This window comes from Electrona antarctica (assembly GCF_951216825.1).
Source record: "Electrona antarctica genome assembly, chromosome: 18".
Classification (NCBI taxonomy): Eukaryota; Metazoa; Chordata; class Actinopteri; order Myctophiformes; family Myctophidae; genus Electrona; species Electrona antarctica.
Window position 1 is genome coordinate 37,493,791 of NC_136799.1, and position 17,778 is coordinate 37,511,568.

At 46.4% G+C, this 17,778-nt stretch overlaps 1 protein-coding gene across 2 annotated transcripts; it reads right to left on the reverse strand.

Moving 5' to 3' along the window:
• Positions 1-6,517: 6,517 nt before the first annotated feature.
• On the reverse strand, positions 6,518-17,778 carry bmf1 (BCL2 modifying factor 1). Of its 2 annotated transcripts, none has more exons than XM_079529058.1 (4): positions 17,656-17,778; positions 14,916-15,113; positions 13,596-13,810; positions 6,518-6,701 (listed from the first exon to the last, which is right to left on the reverse strand). In XM_079529058.1, exons 2-4 carry the CDS (start codon positions 15,085-15,087, stop codon positions 6,576-6,578), a joined length of 513 nt encoding a protein of 170 aa, XP_079385184.1. In that variant the 5' UTR covers positions 15,088-15,113; positions 17,656-17,778; the 3' UTR covers positions 6,518-6,575. The 2 variants fall into 2 exon arrangements, with proteins under 2 accessions (XP_079385184.1, XP_079385185.1); XM_079529059.1 differs by lacking the exon at positions 17,656-17,778 and adding an exon at positions 16,095-16,143.

Sequence of the window (17,778 nt, forward strand, 5' to 3'; positions counted from 1 at the left end):
TGCGTGCGTGCGTGCGTGCGTGCGTGCGTGCGTGCGTGCGTGCGTGAAAACAGTGAGAGAAGAATTTCCCCTTGGGGATTAATAAAGGAAATCTTCTATCTTCTTCTGTGCACTGAGCAGAACACAGCTGTATTCCCCCACAGCCATACTATGCAGTTAGAAAACTGAAAAGAATTATTTGTGGCACTAGAGGAAAGGGAATTGGGTCAATCCAGCCAGTATTTTTTTTAAATACAGTATATGCTGTTTGGGACCTGTCTGTACTGCGACAGTACAACCAATCGCCCACAGCCGTATAGTATAAGTTTGTAGCAACATGTTTTACAAAAACAGTCATTCTATACCTGTATATAAAACAAATGTTATGTAATATTACGGGACGGCTGGGGAGTTAGAGGACAGCCAAAGACTAGGCAACAGGAGTGTGGGGGGGGGGGGGGGGGGGGGGGGGATTGGCAAACCACGTCATCTTCTGAAAGGAAGAGCAAGCGTACAGAAGCCACAATGAAGACTCTTGGCGGCGAAAGCGTCAACACAGAAGCAACTTCTGGTGAGACATACATAGGAGGTGCTAAGTTACCACAGTATACTGCTCAGAGCCTTATATAGCACTCAGCATAGTCAGGGCAATGCCACTTGGACAACGGTCGAGGCGTGATCAAACTCGGTTGCGTCGCCCGGGTCCGGGTCACCAAAGACTGGGGGAAAATAAACAATGCTATGCCAAACAAAGAACAAACTTTTCTCTGGCATTGAAGCGCTCTTTTCGTAACAAGGCACTTCCAAGGCACACAAACAATAAATATGACCAACGCGTTTCGGCCTAGAAGGTCTTCATCAGGGTCTAACATTTTGGCTAATCGGTCATAGCCTACTTAAATACAGCTAGGTGATGTTCCAATCATGTACCTATGTTGCCATGTTTGCCTATTGGCCAGCCCATCTGCCTTCTTCCACGTGAGATCTGTGTGAATCCGTGTCTAATATTAATATTTTGACAATTGTGTTATCACTGGTAATTAGCAAGCCTTGAAATTCATACTTTACATAGGCCTACTTAAACGACATAACCCACAGGATTAAGAGGAACACAGAACAGTGTTGAATACCTTACCACATCCTCTGCAACGACCACATGCTCTGACTGACACGCCCTCTGTGTGTGTGTGTGTGTGTGAGTGTGCGTGCGTGTGTGTGTTGGAGAGGGGGGGGGGGCAGCCCCGGGCGAGGGAGTACTCGAGCTGCAAGTGGCCAAACAGGTGAGTCGGGTGTCAGCGAGGCATGAAACCATACCTGGCAGCCATGACAATGGCAGCGACACGCGTCAGCCCTGAGGGAGGTGACTTTAGACACCGCACAGCTTTGACATGTCTGCTCTTTTGAAGGGGAGAGCAACACTATCTGGGCTGTTCTCGCTGTCACATGCTTGACAGCAGTGTCTGTCTGCATTTACCATGCTTGGATATGGTTATATCTCTTGTATACGAACTAATACTACACCTATAGTCTCTATAGGAACAATAGTCCCCCCCTTCCCACACACACACGTGTGCATGCTGAACTTCCTTGTTATTATGTGTTATGAGCCATCTATCACTCACATGCCCCGACAGCATCCGTGCAACAGTGTGACTAAGCTACAGGTTCAACAACGCGGGGCTTGACCTTTCAGGAAGTGACAGTAAATGCTTGGTTGCGTGCCGAAAACAACCGTTCTACAAGCTCGCAACATGTTGTGAGCTTGTAGATCCGCTATCTCCCCGCCTTTACACGATGTGAGGTTTAACAACTGACTTTCTCTCTACACATGGACTAGTCTCCGGAACTAAGCCTGTCGGACAGGTCAGGTATACTCCCTAGTTGTCAAAGTCATGCTACACACTCTTGCGTGTCCGGCCGCACATGTGCGTGCATACGGAGCACAGGCTGCAGGTCGTTAGGGAGCTCCCACTAAATTAACATTAACGACCTAACAGCGGGAGAGATGTGATGGGCCTGCTCTGTGCCAAACGCCTGGCTAGCTTCAAACGCCTGGCTAGCCTCTGGCACTTGGCTAAACCTTCTCCGGATTAATTTCACAGTAGAGAACTCCTTAAAACAAAGTCAAATCGTGGTGTTAGACAAGTGAGGGGCAGAGTAAAGGAGTGGAGAATAAATCAACATTCAGTCATAATAGACTTTCCTCAGTGGGATCGAGGTGACAAAAGACAGAGAGAGCCTTTCACACGTTCATTTTTTAATTTTATTGAAAAAAGTACCAATAAACAACAAGAAATTCAGAAAAAAAAAGATTTGTAGAGCAAAGCTCTTTATGTACAGCATATTGCACTACATAACAAATTGTCCTTACTTCCATATTATATCAACAACAACAAAATTATGAACACAAAATGAGTGCACAGTACAGTCTCGAAAACACACAGTCAATGTTTACAAAAATGCTACATTTTCGCTGGGTCTCATTTCTTGGTATACAGAGAGTGTGTGATGATCAAGACTTTGTTGAAACTGAGCAGTTAAAGGCATTTTCCAGGGTTTCAGTAATACTCGTACAGTTCATATGTTCAGTAAAGAAGGGCATTTATTTCATACTGGATGATCTAAGCTCCTGAGCCAAATTAAACACTGAATTGTCCTCCGATTGATTCGCTTGGTTTCGTTAATGCACCACGAGGAAATGCGCACAGGAATGTCCCAAGTTTTTACAAAAAAAGGGGAAAAAAGTGAGCCCTTGATCACATTGGACTTGAAAAGGCCCATCAGGTATTAATACAAATTATTTTACAACTTTGAACTGTCCTTATAAAATCAGACCCTTTTTTCCATAAGAAAATACATTTTAAAACGTTAAGAAAGATCAAGAGGCAAGAAATGTTCGCATTTAAAAAACAAAACAAAAATTAATAAAAATCAAAAAACCTTCCTTAAAACTTCAAATTTATAGAAAGTGGACTACAAAATTCAAGACACTGATGGTTTCCATGGAATACATATCGCACTCAAGGTTTTCCTACACTTGAACGTCATGCCGTGCGGCCTGTTAAGCAACGTGTCGGTAGTCTCGCAGTGAAGATAGTCGAGCTAGTGCTACAAGCTCGCAACGCGTCGTGAGCTTGTAGATCGGCCATTTCCGTGTGCGACAAAAGGCGCGCAACTACGTTTAAATCAGGGTTGAGTGCAGCTTGGGAACCTCTTCTAACAAATCATACAGGGCACCTTGGTGGCTTGCTTCCCTTTCCAATGAATCAAATATGCCAGATCATAGCCAGATAACACATGGCCACTTCAGCCCATGACAGACCTCAGAGAGAACAATTCAGAGTATACACTATACAATAACACACAATAGATCAGGGACCCATAGGATCTACAGACACAAAAGTACTTTCCAGTGCATGTTGATTACAGAAACAAAGAATTATATATTTTTAAATTGACCCCCCCCCCCCCCCCCCCCCCCAAATAAAATAAAATAAACAAACCCTGCGCGTTTCCAAAAGTATCTGCAGCGTTCTTTTGGAAGCATTTCTGATGTCGCCTCTGTGTTGGTGGCATGGCTGCCCATACACAATGTTGTGGTACTGCAGATTAAATAAAATGGGCGACACGAGTCGTTTAATGTAAGGGCAAAGCCATAGCCTGTTCTCCTGTCTCAGTTGACCACTTAAGCCCCTATATGTGGGTACTGCGTCGTATGACGGATAGCGAAAATAGCCGATCCACAAGCTTGTAGACCTGCTATTTTAGAATGTTTTTGAAAGGTTTTGCTGAAAATGCCAGATGGTTGACACTGGTAAAAAAATAAAACCCTCACAGCTCCATCTAGGCTACAGCTTTTCTAAACCAAACATTATTATTCTGCCTATAACTGCGGTGGATGATTCAGGAAGAAAGAAAATAAATGCCTGAACTCGTTGGCATTCATCCCTGGAAATCACAACCCTTCAGGAATACCAGATGCAACGCAGGCAAAAACCCTTGTTCTGCACAGACTCAAAACAAATTGACCATTATACACATCCAAAACCAAAAGAAAAACACATAAATGTATACAGTAGAAATGGGCAAATGTACAAAAAAATAAATAAGAAAAAAAATAAATTACAAAAATAAAACGACAGAACAAATGAACACCACCCAAGAGAGGAAGGAGCAGTACATTATGCAGGACTTGAGAGGACGAGGAGAGGAGACGTCGACAACCCAGAGGCGAGACGGAGAACTACGGGGACTGGCTCAGCGTTCAGGATCCGCAGGAAACTATATAACCACCACGACCACATTCACTTGACCTCACACGCCTCCTACTATCATGCTCCGTAGCCCCCCCCGTCTCACCACGCGGTGGTCAAGTCCACCTCACGCCCTTGTGTACGTGACGATGCGTTTAGCCAAATTGGGTGTGAACTGGAGTCAAAGAACGAAATTGTGGCTAAGAAACCTGACATATATACTCCATCGTACAATGGCGTTGCATACCGGAAATGGCATATCTACAGGCTCACAATGTTGTGACAGTGGCTTTTTTTGACCGAGGGTAATTTAAGCACTGGGTTCTCACTGGGTGTGGAAGTGCAGCTAGTTGCTGCGGAGCTCCAGGCGTACCAGCCAGTTTCCTTTCGGTGCCTCTGTTAAATGACTGGGCAGTTGATACTGCCTGTAGAAGTGCGAAGGGGTGCGGAGATCCGCGGCAGGCTCCCAAAGTTCAGCGACTGTTCTGATTAGAGATTTCAAGGTTTCTTTATTCTCTTGTGTACAGCTACGTAAGAGTCAAATTAATTTATTCTGTTTCCTCAGACATTGCGGTATAGCAAAACGTAACATGTAAGCAATAACGGCAATGACAATAAAACATTTCCGGCGTTTCCACATCCAGAGTGAACCCAGCGCATGCCTTCTTAAGGGGCTTTATCGTGAACGGACCGCAAAGACATTGCTCGTCCTTGTGCCATGATGCAACGGATTCTCAAGGTCACCAGTAGCCTAAAAGTCTGTCCCTGAGACATTTTTAAGATATTTTATAATGAGAGCTAACACTAATTGCAGAGTGGTAAACTTTGACAATTATCTGTTGTTAGGAACTAGGTAATTCACAGCTCCCCCATATGTACTGCCCCTCCTTGGGTACAAAAAGTAGTGCCTAGAGTTAGGCAATGGAAAGAACAAAACAAACAGCATCTTCAACAGTGTCTTCAAACTATTCATATTTCAACAATAGTTACAGTCCATTTCACTGTGACTTTTTTCTTTCTTTCAACTTTGAATATCGATAGGCTCAGTGGTCAAACATGAAAGAGGCCCCGACGAAAAAGAAAAGAAATAAAGAAAAAAAATGTTAAATGATCCTGAGAGGAAGAAATGCTGTTGTTCACAGGTTGATTTATACAGTATTGCTTTGGTGTCCAGAACACATAGATAAGAGAGTTAGAAACATTTTTATCGAGGCACACCACTCTACTGTGACTGTGTTAACCTTCTCTAGGCCACCGACACCCCCGGCACAAAGAATTATTACCCATCCATGTTCAGTCTGGTCTCAAGGTTGATGATTTGTCTTGGACGTAGGAATAAAAAATAAAAAAACTGAAATCATGCAGTGAGAAAGTTAAGACATATCTGAAAGCCTTCATTTGTGACAGAGGTTGGCTTGGTAACAACAATCTGAACTCTTGAGGGGTGGTACTCTAGTGCAAAAACAGTGGATCCGAGGCTCCACTTCAAGGGCATGGAGGTGTAGTGAAAAGAATCAAACGCACAACACACTATCTAAAAAACACTGAGGGCTATTTGTATTGCAGAGCAAAATCAAGAACAAGATCAAATTGAAGGGACAATAATGGGGTCTTGACCGAAATGGCAAACCTAACAACTAGATTTTGAGATTAACCAAATAATTGTCTTGTGCCCTTAAAGGCCAAAGAATACTTACAGCTTGTTCCTAATGTTTTCAGTGATACTGTGGGGCAGTGTTTATTAAGATAAAAGTGAGAAAGTGTAGCAAAAAGGATATAAACTCCACTGAGGAGATAAAAGTTGAGGTGCAAAATGCTTTGTTCTGAGAAACTGCCTCTTTGGAAATGAGTAAATCATCAAGTTGACCGGTTAGCTGGGAAACTTCAGAGAAGAAGCCCCTCTACCACACAGAATGTCCTTCCCAATCCTTCCCCTCTGTTCTCAACGCTAAAAACGATGAAACGCGTTCGGCTTGTGGCAGGGGACATCGATAAGGCATTCCCAGTATCTACGGAGGTCATTCCAGATGGACACATATGGAAGTGCAAACAAATGTGACGAGAACAACGTATTGTACAAAATACTACAACTGCACATTTTACCGAAAATAGGAGCATTGTCCTGTGGAGGAATCTCATGGAACAACAACATGGCATCTTCGTGGAAAGAAGGGATTTAAAAAAAAATGACCTCGTATAAAAAGTTGGTTTGTCTCCGGCCCGCCGGTGACCTTTTCTCTCGTCTTCTCAACAGACCCGTGTTAGATTTGACAGTGCCATTAGGAGTCCAGTTCGTCGGAGAGATGGGAGTCCATGGAGTGTGGGACACGAGACGCCATCCCCTCACCTCCGTCCAATGGCGGCGCCCCCTCCCACGATGGCCCCCCTGTCGAACAGAAGGCTGAGTAGGGCCGAGGCCAGACGCCACCACAGCGGCCCCACGGGCACGTTCCTTTGGTTTCGCTGATACTGCAACACAAGCAAACAACAAGGCAGAAAAATGTCAGATCAGTCAATCAATCGGCGCCTAACCATGAAAAGTATCGTTCAACCGTCCACATTTTGAGCATGCCAATTTGTGTGAAAATCTGAGGATCTGAAAAAGTAGCAGATCTTCAAGCTCACAATGCACTGCCATGCAAAAACGCCATAGCAAGACGGAGTATAAAATAGGGCTAAAAGTGGTTAAGACAATTTACATGTAGTGCAGGTTGAGAGTATACATAGAAACAGCACACACTCTAAGATAGATGCGCGAGGGAATGTGACCGCTTATGAACACATGTATGGCCACCGAGCTGGAACTCTGTCACGAATGACGGTAGCCACTAATGGGGTCATTATTTTTGGGGGTGGGAGTATTGGGTTTGTGTTGTGCCCTGAATGATACGTGCTGATTGACCCAGAGTAGAGCATAAGGAGGAGGTCATTCGAAACCAGACACCGGAATGACACTGATATTTTCACAACAGTCTGCTTCAGACCACTACTTATTAGAGGACTATCTCTCTCTCGCTCTCTCTCTCTCTCTCTCTCTTTAAGGGCTTCGGACACTCATTTAAGACACTCGCTCAACGACAGCCATATTGCGAACACGCGCGTCCGTCATCAGCTCACACGGCGCCGGCCCTCCTGGCAGAGCTCGGCTGCAGGAGTGATCCTCTTTTCTCTCGCTCTGGCTCATGAGCCAATTGGATTCCGTGCGATTAGAGGGATAATGCTATCTCTACCATTGAGAAGGGGGAGATAAGATAATTGCACTAAATGGGATTAGGGGGGTCTTGAGGAGGGGCGGGAAGCCTCTGGAAACTCATATCTGCCAGAGAGAGAGAGAGAGGTACAGTAGCCGAGTGCTACGCTCCCGACAGTTCATCCTCAAGACGAAAGGCAGACTCCAACGCACCCGATAAACGCCAAAGCTATTTTCAGAGACCGGCCGTAAACTAAAAAAGACAAACAAGAAAAAAGAAAAAAAGAGTACCCCAGATTAGCTTCTTTTTCTCGTTTCGTGACAATGCACGCATCACACACACATCTCAGGTTCTGTATTTGTTTACGACAGAGCCAAGCGTCTGACGGCTCCGATTAGATATGCCATATTACATGACTGCCGAGGTGGTGTCCAAATGTTGACATATTTACAACCAGCCAAAACCGGCTGGCGTCGTGATAAGCCTTGGGGGGGTTGTCTACAGCATGATTTATACTTAGTTGCATGCGGGTGTCGTGCACCGATAATAGCCGATCTGCAAGCTCAGAGCGCGTCGCAGCGCGATGCGTTGTGAGCTTGTAAATTGGCCATTATCGGTGCGCGACACCTGCCCGCAACTAAGTACAACTCGGGTTTACTGCTTGAGACAAAGTGTGGTGAATGTTGCAAAGTGTTGCATAAGCTTCGCCAGGTTCCAACCAGCTCGTGCAGGTCTCCCACCACACCAGCTTTTTTTGATCAAAGGCAGGAGGCTGAAAACAACAAAATCAGGAATTGCCAACAGCAATCTGAGGGTATACTGGGAATCTTGATCAAACATTTCAAACCCCCCCCAGGCCCCCCACCACCCCTCGCTGTATGTATCCAAATCTTCCCAGGGGGTATTTGGATAGGAGCATAACAATAACATGGATGTGCGCTCGATAAATATAGGCTACGTTACATAAAGCACAGATTTGATTAATTCACTAAAGAGACATCCCAGGGACTGTTGGCAGCTAAAGTGACTGCACTTGGTAAACAGAGAGAGTAGGCTAATGTGCCCCGAGACACTTTTAAAAAACGGGAGGAAAAAAAGTAATTACAGTAGAGACTACAACCAGTTCCATCTGTTATTACAAGATCAGCGTAGCACTGAGGCTGTATATTCAGTTTAACGTTCAGCTGGACAGTGAAAGCCGATCTGGTCCAGTTGAACTACTAATACAAATCAAGGCTGTCACATGACACCACATATAGAGCCTACATTACACTTAACTGATAAATAACCAATTTGACAATCTGTTCTCTCTCTTATTTATTTTTTGTTCCACAAAGCATGACTATAACTTCAGTTGAGCGGTGTACCGCAGGGCTCTAGTCTAAATTTGGCCCCTCTCCTTTTTTCCCCTCTACACCAAATATCTCTGTGAAAATAGCTGATCTACATACAAGCTGTCAGCTTGTATATCTGCAATTTTCTTCCGACATGGACAGAATAGGGTTCATGTGGGTAAGGAAAGTTCGTATAATTTGCAAACAAGTTACAAGTGCAAAACTTCCTGATAAGAATGAGACACAAAGTCCCTGGCAATGACCTTTTCCACTCGTGCACACGCAGTAAAGAGACCGAGCGAGATAGAGGGAGGGTTGTGGGCAGCCCTGTTGTCAACTTTAGTCACAAGTTACACCACCAACTGTCAAAATGTGAGTCAGGCGCTAAATTTAGCCCGTTAGAAAGAGCCTCGCCAGATGCACAGTGTCGTCACCATGACACTGGACTGATGGACTTTATCAGCGTCGCATGCAAGCTGTCTGTCAGCCCGGCCACTCTCTGTCTCTGTCTCTCTCTCTGTCTCTGTCTGTCAGCCCGGCCACTCTCAGCTCTCTCACTTATCTCCTGTCCAAACAGAACAACTTCAGTGGCCGGGGCCAGCTCAGAGTTAAGTCACGCCAGGGAGGAAACGATGACACAAAACGAGAGAAAAGAAAAGAGCTGGAATATTCGATAATGGAGAATAACACCTCCTGGCCGACACACACGAGAAAGAGTCAACGTTAGTAGTTTGTATTGTGGACTCGAGGTCAGCATATTACTCCCTCTTCTGCTAGTGCTGAAAGCAGAGAGTGCCGCGCCCTCAGTGGAACAGTGCAAAGATAACGACGTGGACGTACACACGCACACACCATCCAAACCCTGCTTTCAACACCTCCTATCGAAAGCACCGGGAGTCGTCTCTCTTAAAAAAAACACGGGGATGAAACCCGACTCGGCTCCTCGCCCCGCGCAGACCGGCGCGGCCTTCCTGCCATTGTGACAGTCATTATTGCCTAGTGTCTCAAATGGCGGGCCGGCTAATGTCAGCCTCCCCTCCAGGGACCCCGGCGTCCCCCTACAGCCCTCTCCAGACTGAGGAGCAATTTATCTGTCAGCGCCCACCGGTCCTCCCCCTCCCATTCTGTCCCCCGCTACCTAATCCGCTCTCTCGCCGGAGGCCTCGGGGCTCCCAGAGAGAGAGAGAACAGCGCACTGCCGCCGCAGCAGCATCGCTCCCATGTCCACATTGACAAGACGTGCCGTCAAAGCGTCTCAAATGGCACGTTTTGGAGGACAAGTGTCTGCTCAGTTGGCGCACCGACAGCCATCCACTGACAGGGGGCGATGTGAGATGAACAATAACAACATTACTGAGGGGGTGAGCGTTTGCCGTGTGTGCCAGAGTGACAGCGAGCGGTTGAGAGACGGGGGAAAGGCAGAATAACAAGTACGGGCGTTAAAAAGCATGCGTGCGTGTGTGTGCAACTGTGCACGTGCTGACACGCACACACGCACAAACACATACACACCGAGCTGCCAAGTTATTCAGCAGTTTGAGATGCCCTACCTACATCACTGCTGAAGGCTTAATAGCACCACTATACCACAGAGAGCCCGAGATAGAATGTACTGTATACGAGGCCGAGTGGAGACCACGCATCCAAAAGAAACCACACGTCACTGTTTAGGGTTCCACTGTCCAAACATCAGTCAGAGACAGCCAGGCCGACAGACACCGACCCAACCACAGACAAGCAGACAGGCCCTTGAGATTTTGTGCATTTTAAAGGCTATTATAAGCCTATAGATACATGCCAATAATTTATTTCCAGCATTATTTCACCCGCGGTTTATCCAATATAAATTATTTAATGTTAATTCATATATTTGAATGAGCCAAATCCACCCTAAACTGCGGTTAACCGCGGCTAAATCCGCCATCCACAGGTCTCTAATTGCTGATCATTCTACAGCACTGTTTCCCAAACAGTGGGTCGGGACCCGCATGTGGGTCGTGGACACATTTTTATGAGTCCTTTTATTTTTTGTATTTGTAGGAAACAATTTTATTTGTTTCCTACATTTTGGTTTTAATTATTATTATTTCAAAACATTTTCAAATAAACATTCCCAAAAAGCAAAAACTAAACAGAAATCATGAATTAACACTTATGATGCTAAAGACGTGTCACGTCCTATCAAATAAAACCGTCTACTGCCTTAGACGTGTGGACCTTTATATCAATATAAAACGGGATGGCTGAAATCGGGGGTGGGGATTTTCAGAGTAAAATCTCTCTCATTTGCATGGCATTCCAGTGCCTTTGAATTGAATTGCCTTTATTCTGGAAAAACTCTGGCTGCATCATAAGTGTTAATTTTCTTTTTTTCAGTAATGAATAAATCAAAGAAAAACTAAGAAAATTCCATGAATTAGAAAACACAAATGTTAGTGTGTAGTAAAAAATGTCGCATCACGACAAGTTGTTAGCTTTTAGATCTGCTATTTTCACTAGTTTGGGTCCCGGGGATAGCTCTGGACCCAAAAGGGGACTACCACTGATCTACAGCATGAAAGCATCTCAATCCCTTATCCCAAGGCCTGAAACACAAGTCCTGACCAAGACACTGAACCATCTGAACAGCCATCAGCTGGTGGAAGCTGAAACTGAATTCCCCCTCATGGGGATAAATAAAGGTTTACCTTTCCCCCCCATTAAACTATCAATAAATGGCCAGTCGGTTTGTGTAGCTACAGGTACTGTCGACTTCATCACAACAAGACCCCTTCTTTCACTCTGACTGTGACGTGTCTGCTGTTTACTCAGCCAGCGAGGCAACTCTAGCCACTTCCTCCTGGCCCTGACCCCGGGCGAACTCCGGCCATGCGTCAGTGAAACTCGGCAGCCACAGATAGCGGTGCAACCTCCCGTCTGTAGCCTGGTCGCTCGGAGCGAGAGTGTCTGCATCTCTTTACACACATGAGTCACGTCGAGCTGGAGGGTATATGAATATAACCTCGCGCTGGATGATCGCGTGAGGAATACCAGAAATTGGCTTAAAATAAGGAAAACAGAAGGAGGTTGCGATCCGTCTCGATTATATCTTATGCCCAGACTTTTTATGTGCAGGTTCATTTTAAGTCAGAGTTATACTGAAAATAGCAGATCTACAAGTTCACAATGTGCCGCGCTGGGACACATTGTGAGCTTGTGGATTGGCTATTTTTGGTGCACAACACCCCGCTTCCCTCTGCCCATGCAGATAGATGGTTTTGGGTTTGTATTCAGATCCACCCCCTCCCCTCCCCTACTTTGCCCCAGGGGATCGAGTGTATGTAATTATATTAAGTAAATGTGTGTCCTATACTAGCCTACATGCCATCATTAGAGGTCCTGCCCCCCCTCCTCTCGTGGCTGCGGAGCGGAGGGCTCTTATTTTGGGCGTCTCCTGTGGCTTGGTGCTCAGCTGGGGAAGGGTCTGACTGGAGACTCCCTGCCAACCACAGCTGTTCCCCTCAGGGCTCACGCGCCCAGCGTCGGGTTACAACATGTTTACCTTCTCCCACCACTTCTGCTTTTTTACATTTTTTTCCCCCCACTCTCGCTCTCCTTTCTTTTTTTTCTGGGCATGTGCGTGCTGTGCACGAGCACGCGTGCGCACGTGAAAACGAATGCGCGGGGGTGTGGTGTGGTGCGATTCGCGTGAGGTGACGGCGAGGGCCTCTTGTGTTTCTCGTGTTTGCGCAACACGCGACACCAAGTCTCTCGAAACTCTCCAAGGCTTGGGGTTTGCGCCGTGCAGCCGGCGTGACCTGAAACATGGTGTGCTTTGTTTCTTTTCACAGCACATCATGACCACGGGGGGGGGGGGGGGCGTAGGACGGGAACCCCTTTTGGTGTTTTAAGCATTATGTTAAACTTTAGCTTTTGAAAAATAGCAGATCTACAAGCTCGTAGCGCAGCACGGAGTGCCGTGCTACGAGCTTGCAAGATCTGCTATTTTTGAAAAATCGTGAAAATGTGGCACAAATCTTTGAATATATTCTTTCAGAGCGAACGTTCTTAACTCAATTGTTTTCTTCTGGGGGGGGGGGGGGGGGGGGGGGTCCCTGGAAAAACATATTTTCAGATGGGGGTCCGCAGCCACATACAGGTAATTCTGGGTGTCCTTGACATGAAAAAGGTTCCACTGACATAGAAACATAGGTTTTTCAGAAAACTTTTAGGATTTCGAAGACATTTGTTTTTAGAATTGGCCTCAGTCCTAAATGGGTTAAGTTGTGCCGCAGTCACCCTCGCCGGACGCCGTCTTGTCACCCTGACCACTGTGAAGGTGTGCTGCATACCCACATACCCACCTCCTCCCCCCGCCTCAACAACTCAAAGAGGAAACGGGAGGAAGGCAGAGAGAGAGAGAGACAGAAATAAACAGGAAGAGGAGGCAGAGGGAGGGCTTGGCAACGGCTGGGTGGGGGAGGGGGGGGTCAGACAGAACACAGGGCTAATGCCCTGTATGCACACACACACAGCAGCCCGGCCCAAACAAAATGGAACGCCGATAAACACGGGGGCGGAATCCACCGTCGGGTCGTGAGTAGGATCTAAAACAGTGTTAAGAATTTCCTTGGATTGAGCTAGTGTGCCAGAATGCAGACTGACTCTTTTCTTCTGTGACTTAACCAACCCAGAGTGTGTGTGCGTGCGCGACACACACACACACACACACACACACGCTCGCACACACACACACACACAGTCCTTGAAATGATGTCTGAAGGCTGCATTGCCAGTCGGTGTTACGGCCCCATGGAAGCATATGTGCGTGCCTGTGTGTGTGTGTGCGTACTCCTCACCAATTGTAGGTGTTGCCGGTGGAACTGGTCTCCGATCAGCTGCAGTTTCTGGCCGATGAGGGCCTCCACGCTGCGTGCCGCCGGCTGCTGCCGCAGTCGCTGCTCCATCCCGCCGCCTCCTCGCTCCTCCTCCTCCTCGCTTCCTTGCCGATGTGCCTCCTGGCCTCCGGCAAGTTCAAAGTGTGCCGGGAAGTGCAACCGAAAGCCTGCGTTGCCTGGGGAGCATCGAGACCGCCAGTTATTTATCTTCTAACTAACTATTATTATTACTGAACTGAACGCCTGGTTTTCTTGGTTGCGTGCCGGCGTCGCTCACGGAAAAATGGTAGATCTACAAGATCCTGATGTGTTGGCGCTGCAACACATTGTGGATCTTGTAAAAATCTGCCATTTCCGACACGTGACTGACAACCGAGTATAAATCGGGCAGAGGCGTTCCGTGGAGAACAGACTCCCTGCTGCTCACAGTTTGTGTAATCACCGCTTTCCTTTATTTTATAGTCAAACCAAAGTCAGCAACATGAAGTCTCGTGTGGATTGAAGTTTGTTTGTGAGATCAACCATTGCAGAGAGCTCGTTTGGAACATTGACCTAGTTTTTCCTGACATCACCATTATATGGCTCAACCGTCACCACCAGCCAATTCTCTCTCTCTCTCCAGTCTCTGACTGTCTCAGGTGAGCGCTGCTACTGTGACTGTCCCAGCATGTCCTTTTGAGCCACCCTCGCCAGCCTGGCGCCGTTTGAAATGGCAAAGCCAGCTGGGTACACTCCACGCGGGCCATAAAAGCCGCTGTGACCGGGACGATCAGGCGCCACGGGGTGAGAAAGGCACAGATACGGTGTTACTTTCCCGCACGCCGCCTCTCAACATCACGTTTCAGACTTCTTTTATAGCACTGGTTATGACACACAGGGACAATAACAGCTATGCAAGTATGCATGCATTAGTCACCTGAATGTCCCCACAGGGATCAATAAAGGTTTATCTTTATGATATCTTCTATTTATGTCTCACAATGCGAGACAATTGGAGATCTCTGCCTACTGATCATGGCAACTCCTAAATGCAAGGTAGTGGGTAGAATGGTGGCGAGTACAGCTGCTAATACATCTACACCTACTGCTGTATTTTTTTTTACATGTTTCACTCTCCGTTTCCACCATATTTTAAGAATGAAATTTGGGAGATTGTCCTCAGTCTCTAGTTGAACTAAGCACAGTCTAAGCGTGCATTGCTCTCCCTCACATCGTGATTTCAGTGTGTGCGTGTGTGTGTGTGTGTGTGTGTGTGTGTGTGTGTGTGTGTGTTCATCTCACCGTAGAAGAGTGGTCTGGGCTCTTCTGCAACTCCACAGGGCAGCATGCCGTAGGGCAGTCCGAAGGCAGGGCCGGGGGTCTGTGTTCCCCGTTCTTCGTATTTTATCTCCCTGAAGGTGGTGCGCCAGCAGTAGGGGTCCGGCTCAAACACATCATCCTCCTCATCGTCCATACGGGGGGCGTTGCAAGAGGGGCTGCCTTTACCGCGGAAAGAGAGAGAGAGAGAGAGAGAGAGAGAGAGAGAGAGAGAGAGAGAGAAGAACGGTTATCAACCCCCTAAAACATTCTGTGCACAACTGTGCAAAGATAACAGATCTATAAGCTCCCAACACTTCGCATCACGATGTGTTTCGAAAGCTTTGAGGTTGTAGATGGATTATATATTTGCGGTATTCATCATACAACAAAGTGTATACGGTAGGCCTATAGGGGTTGAGAATGATTACTCCTTGTTCCGGTCTTCCCAGGAGCACAGAAGTCCAGAATGGGAAATAATACACACTCCACAACCCCCAGACTCCAATGGAGACATCTAGGGATGTATGGGCGTGTATACTATACCACATTGAGATGACCTCACACGGTACAACCTACACCTCTAAACACCAGTTTACTATCAGCGTTTCTGGCTAGTCACAGTAAAACCGAGCTGCGGGAGCGAGAATGAGCGAAAGGTTGGCCCCCATTTGTGGCCGAGGAGCTCAGTGCTGATTTAGACAAATGGCCCAGTTCATCTCAGTGATGAAACCACACAATTGGCTGTGGTCGGGAAGACTCGGGTTGAGCTAAATTTACCTAAATGGGGGTTTGGCGGACGAGGCTGAATGAGAGGTGGTATCCATCCTCTGCGCTAGCCAGCCCTGTGGCTAAAAGCCTGGCTTCTTAGCATGCCCCCCAAGATACCATTACTTATGAACGTTGACAGAATAGCATTTTTTTTTGTGCACAACATAACAAACACTCTTGCAGGCAATGCATGGCTACATGCCAACAATTTGAACAAAAATAGCTCAAATGTGTAATGGAAAACGCACTTGTTTACAATTTTCCAAAGCACTTTCCACCACATATGCAGCACGGGATCAACAGAAGCAGGCCAGCGTCTCTCTCCAGGGTCAACCCGTGCACATCAAGGGTCAAAGAGGTATCCAAATACTGCTGAAACTCAAGTAGCCTCACCAGCTCACTCTCAATTCACCATTGAGTTGTAATGCGGGGTTAGGCTGCTACCACACGTCCAAATGAGGGTCTACAGCAAAACGGTAATGACAGCCTTTGAGGATAAAGCCCGAAGCCATTCTCTCCCTCCACCGCCTCTGTCAGCCTGCCAGCCACGGAGAAGGAGTTTTCATTTCTTTACCCAACATAAGCAGATTGGCCCGTCTCTAGTGTGTTCAGAGTCGCAGACCTCACGCCATCCTGTGTGCATTCACAATAAGCCCTGTGTGTAAAACCACATAATGCTTTGTTTTGACAAACACAAGGCAAGAACATGTAGAGAGAGAGAAAGAAAGGGAAAAAAAGAAAAAAGGGAAAAAAAGGAGGCACAACACTCGGATATTCTTCTTGGTTGGATTCTGTTACTAATGTTCATTGCTCCAGGGTTTGTGCCCTGGGCCACGGGCTGCTCTTTGTGTGAAGCTACCAGACAGCGGCGCCCCCTGCCGGCCGCACGTACACTCACGGTAACAAGAGACAGACGGACGAAGAGAGTGTAGAGGCAGAAAGAGAGAGCAGAGTGTCACTACTCATTACTGTTTCTGTCTAGGCAGTTGCCAGTTAGCATGATGGTTTTCATACATACCAGACTTGCACATGAAATGAATACTTAAAACCATTAAAGCAAATAACCCAAATTCAAATGACCTACATTTTAGGTAGTACTAAAACGACAATTTATTGTTGCCCAGCTGCCAGCACAAGCTCTGCAGTGCAGTCTCCCTTATTATTAGCATAAGCAAATCAAATGATTCCACTTAAATCTTTAACTGCCTCAATTGGATCTACTGTACTTAATTATCGTTATCAGTCAATTATTAATCGACCGAACAGATAACGAAATATGATTTTTATTTTTTGGGGAAAATCTACATTAATTGTTCAACATAGTAATTACAAAGAAAAAAACGAAATTCTAGACATATTTAGGCCTACTATTAAAAATAGAAAATGTAAAAAAATAAAGAATGCGGTACATACAGAATGCAAACATACGCAGCCAGATTGCGATTAATCCTTTGCATTTTTGTTATTAATAAACGTGATATAAAGTCACTTCTCGCACCGCGACGCGTTGTTATCACTTGTAGATCTGTTCTTGTCGGCAAGCGGCGCCGTCGTACGACCGAGTATAGCCTGCATGTCATGAGGCACCACCTCAAACCTGAGTCTGCTCTGCTCTGGAGACATGAGCTGCACTGAACCGGCAAAAACACCGGCAAGCATCTGCTCCATGAATGATGACACACACACGCGCGCGCGCGCACACACACGCACGCACGCACCCCGGCCGGTGCATTGTTGTTTATGTTTACACAGCTTACAGCTCAGTGGGTAGAATAGATTACATACAGCGGTGCAACTTTTGTATCAGCCCTGCTAGCGACGACAACAACAGGTTGTTGCTGTCCGTTTCACAACAATAGGACTGATATCTATATACTTATTTCCCAGTGCCCGGCTTTACTGTGTCATTTATTGTAAGAAACTATTATAAGAAAACAGCATTTTTGAAACTCACCACAAATATGTCCTTTGATGGTTGTGTCTTATAGAAGAAAAATATTTATACACGCAGATGTCTCGAAATCCCGGCAGATCAAGCCAATTTAAGTCCGTGTATCACCTCCTCCGCGACAAGTTG

What these genes read in the sequence shown, in the direction of transcription:
- bmf1 (XM_079529058.1), bottom strand. Translation starts at nt 15,087, where the DNA reads ATGGACGATGAGGAGGATGATGTGTTTGAGCCGGACCCCTACTGCTGG. An exon ending in GCCCAGACCACTCTTCTACG is followed by an intron (nt 13,811 to 14,915) that starts GTGAGATGAACA and finishes GATGCTCCCCAG; the next exon opens with GCAACGCAGGCTTTCGGTTG. An exon ending in ACCGGCAACACCTACAATTG is followed by an intron (nt 6,702 to 13,595) that starts GTGAGGAGTACG and finishes CTTGTGTTGCAG; the next exon opens with TATCAGCGAAACCAAAGGAA.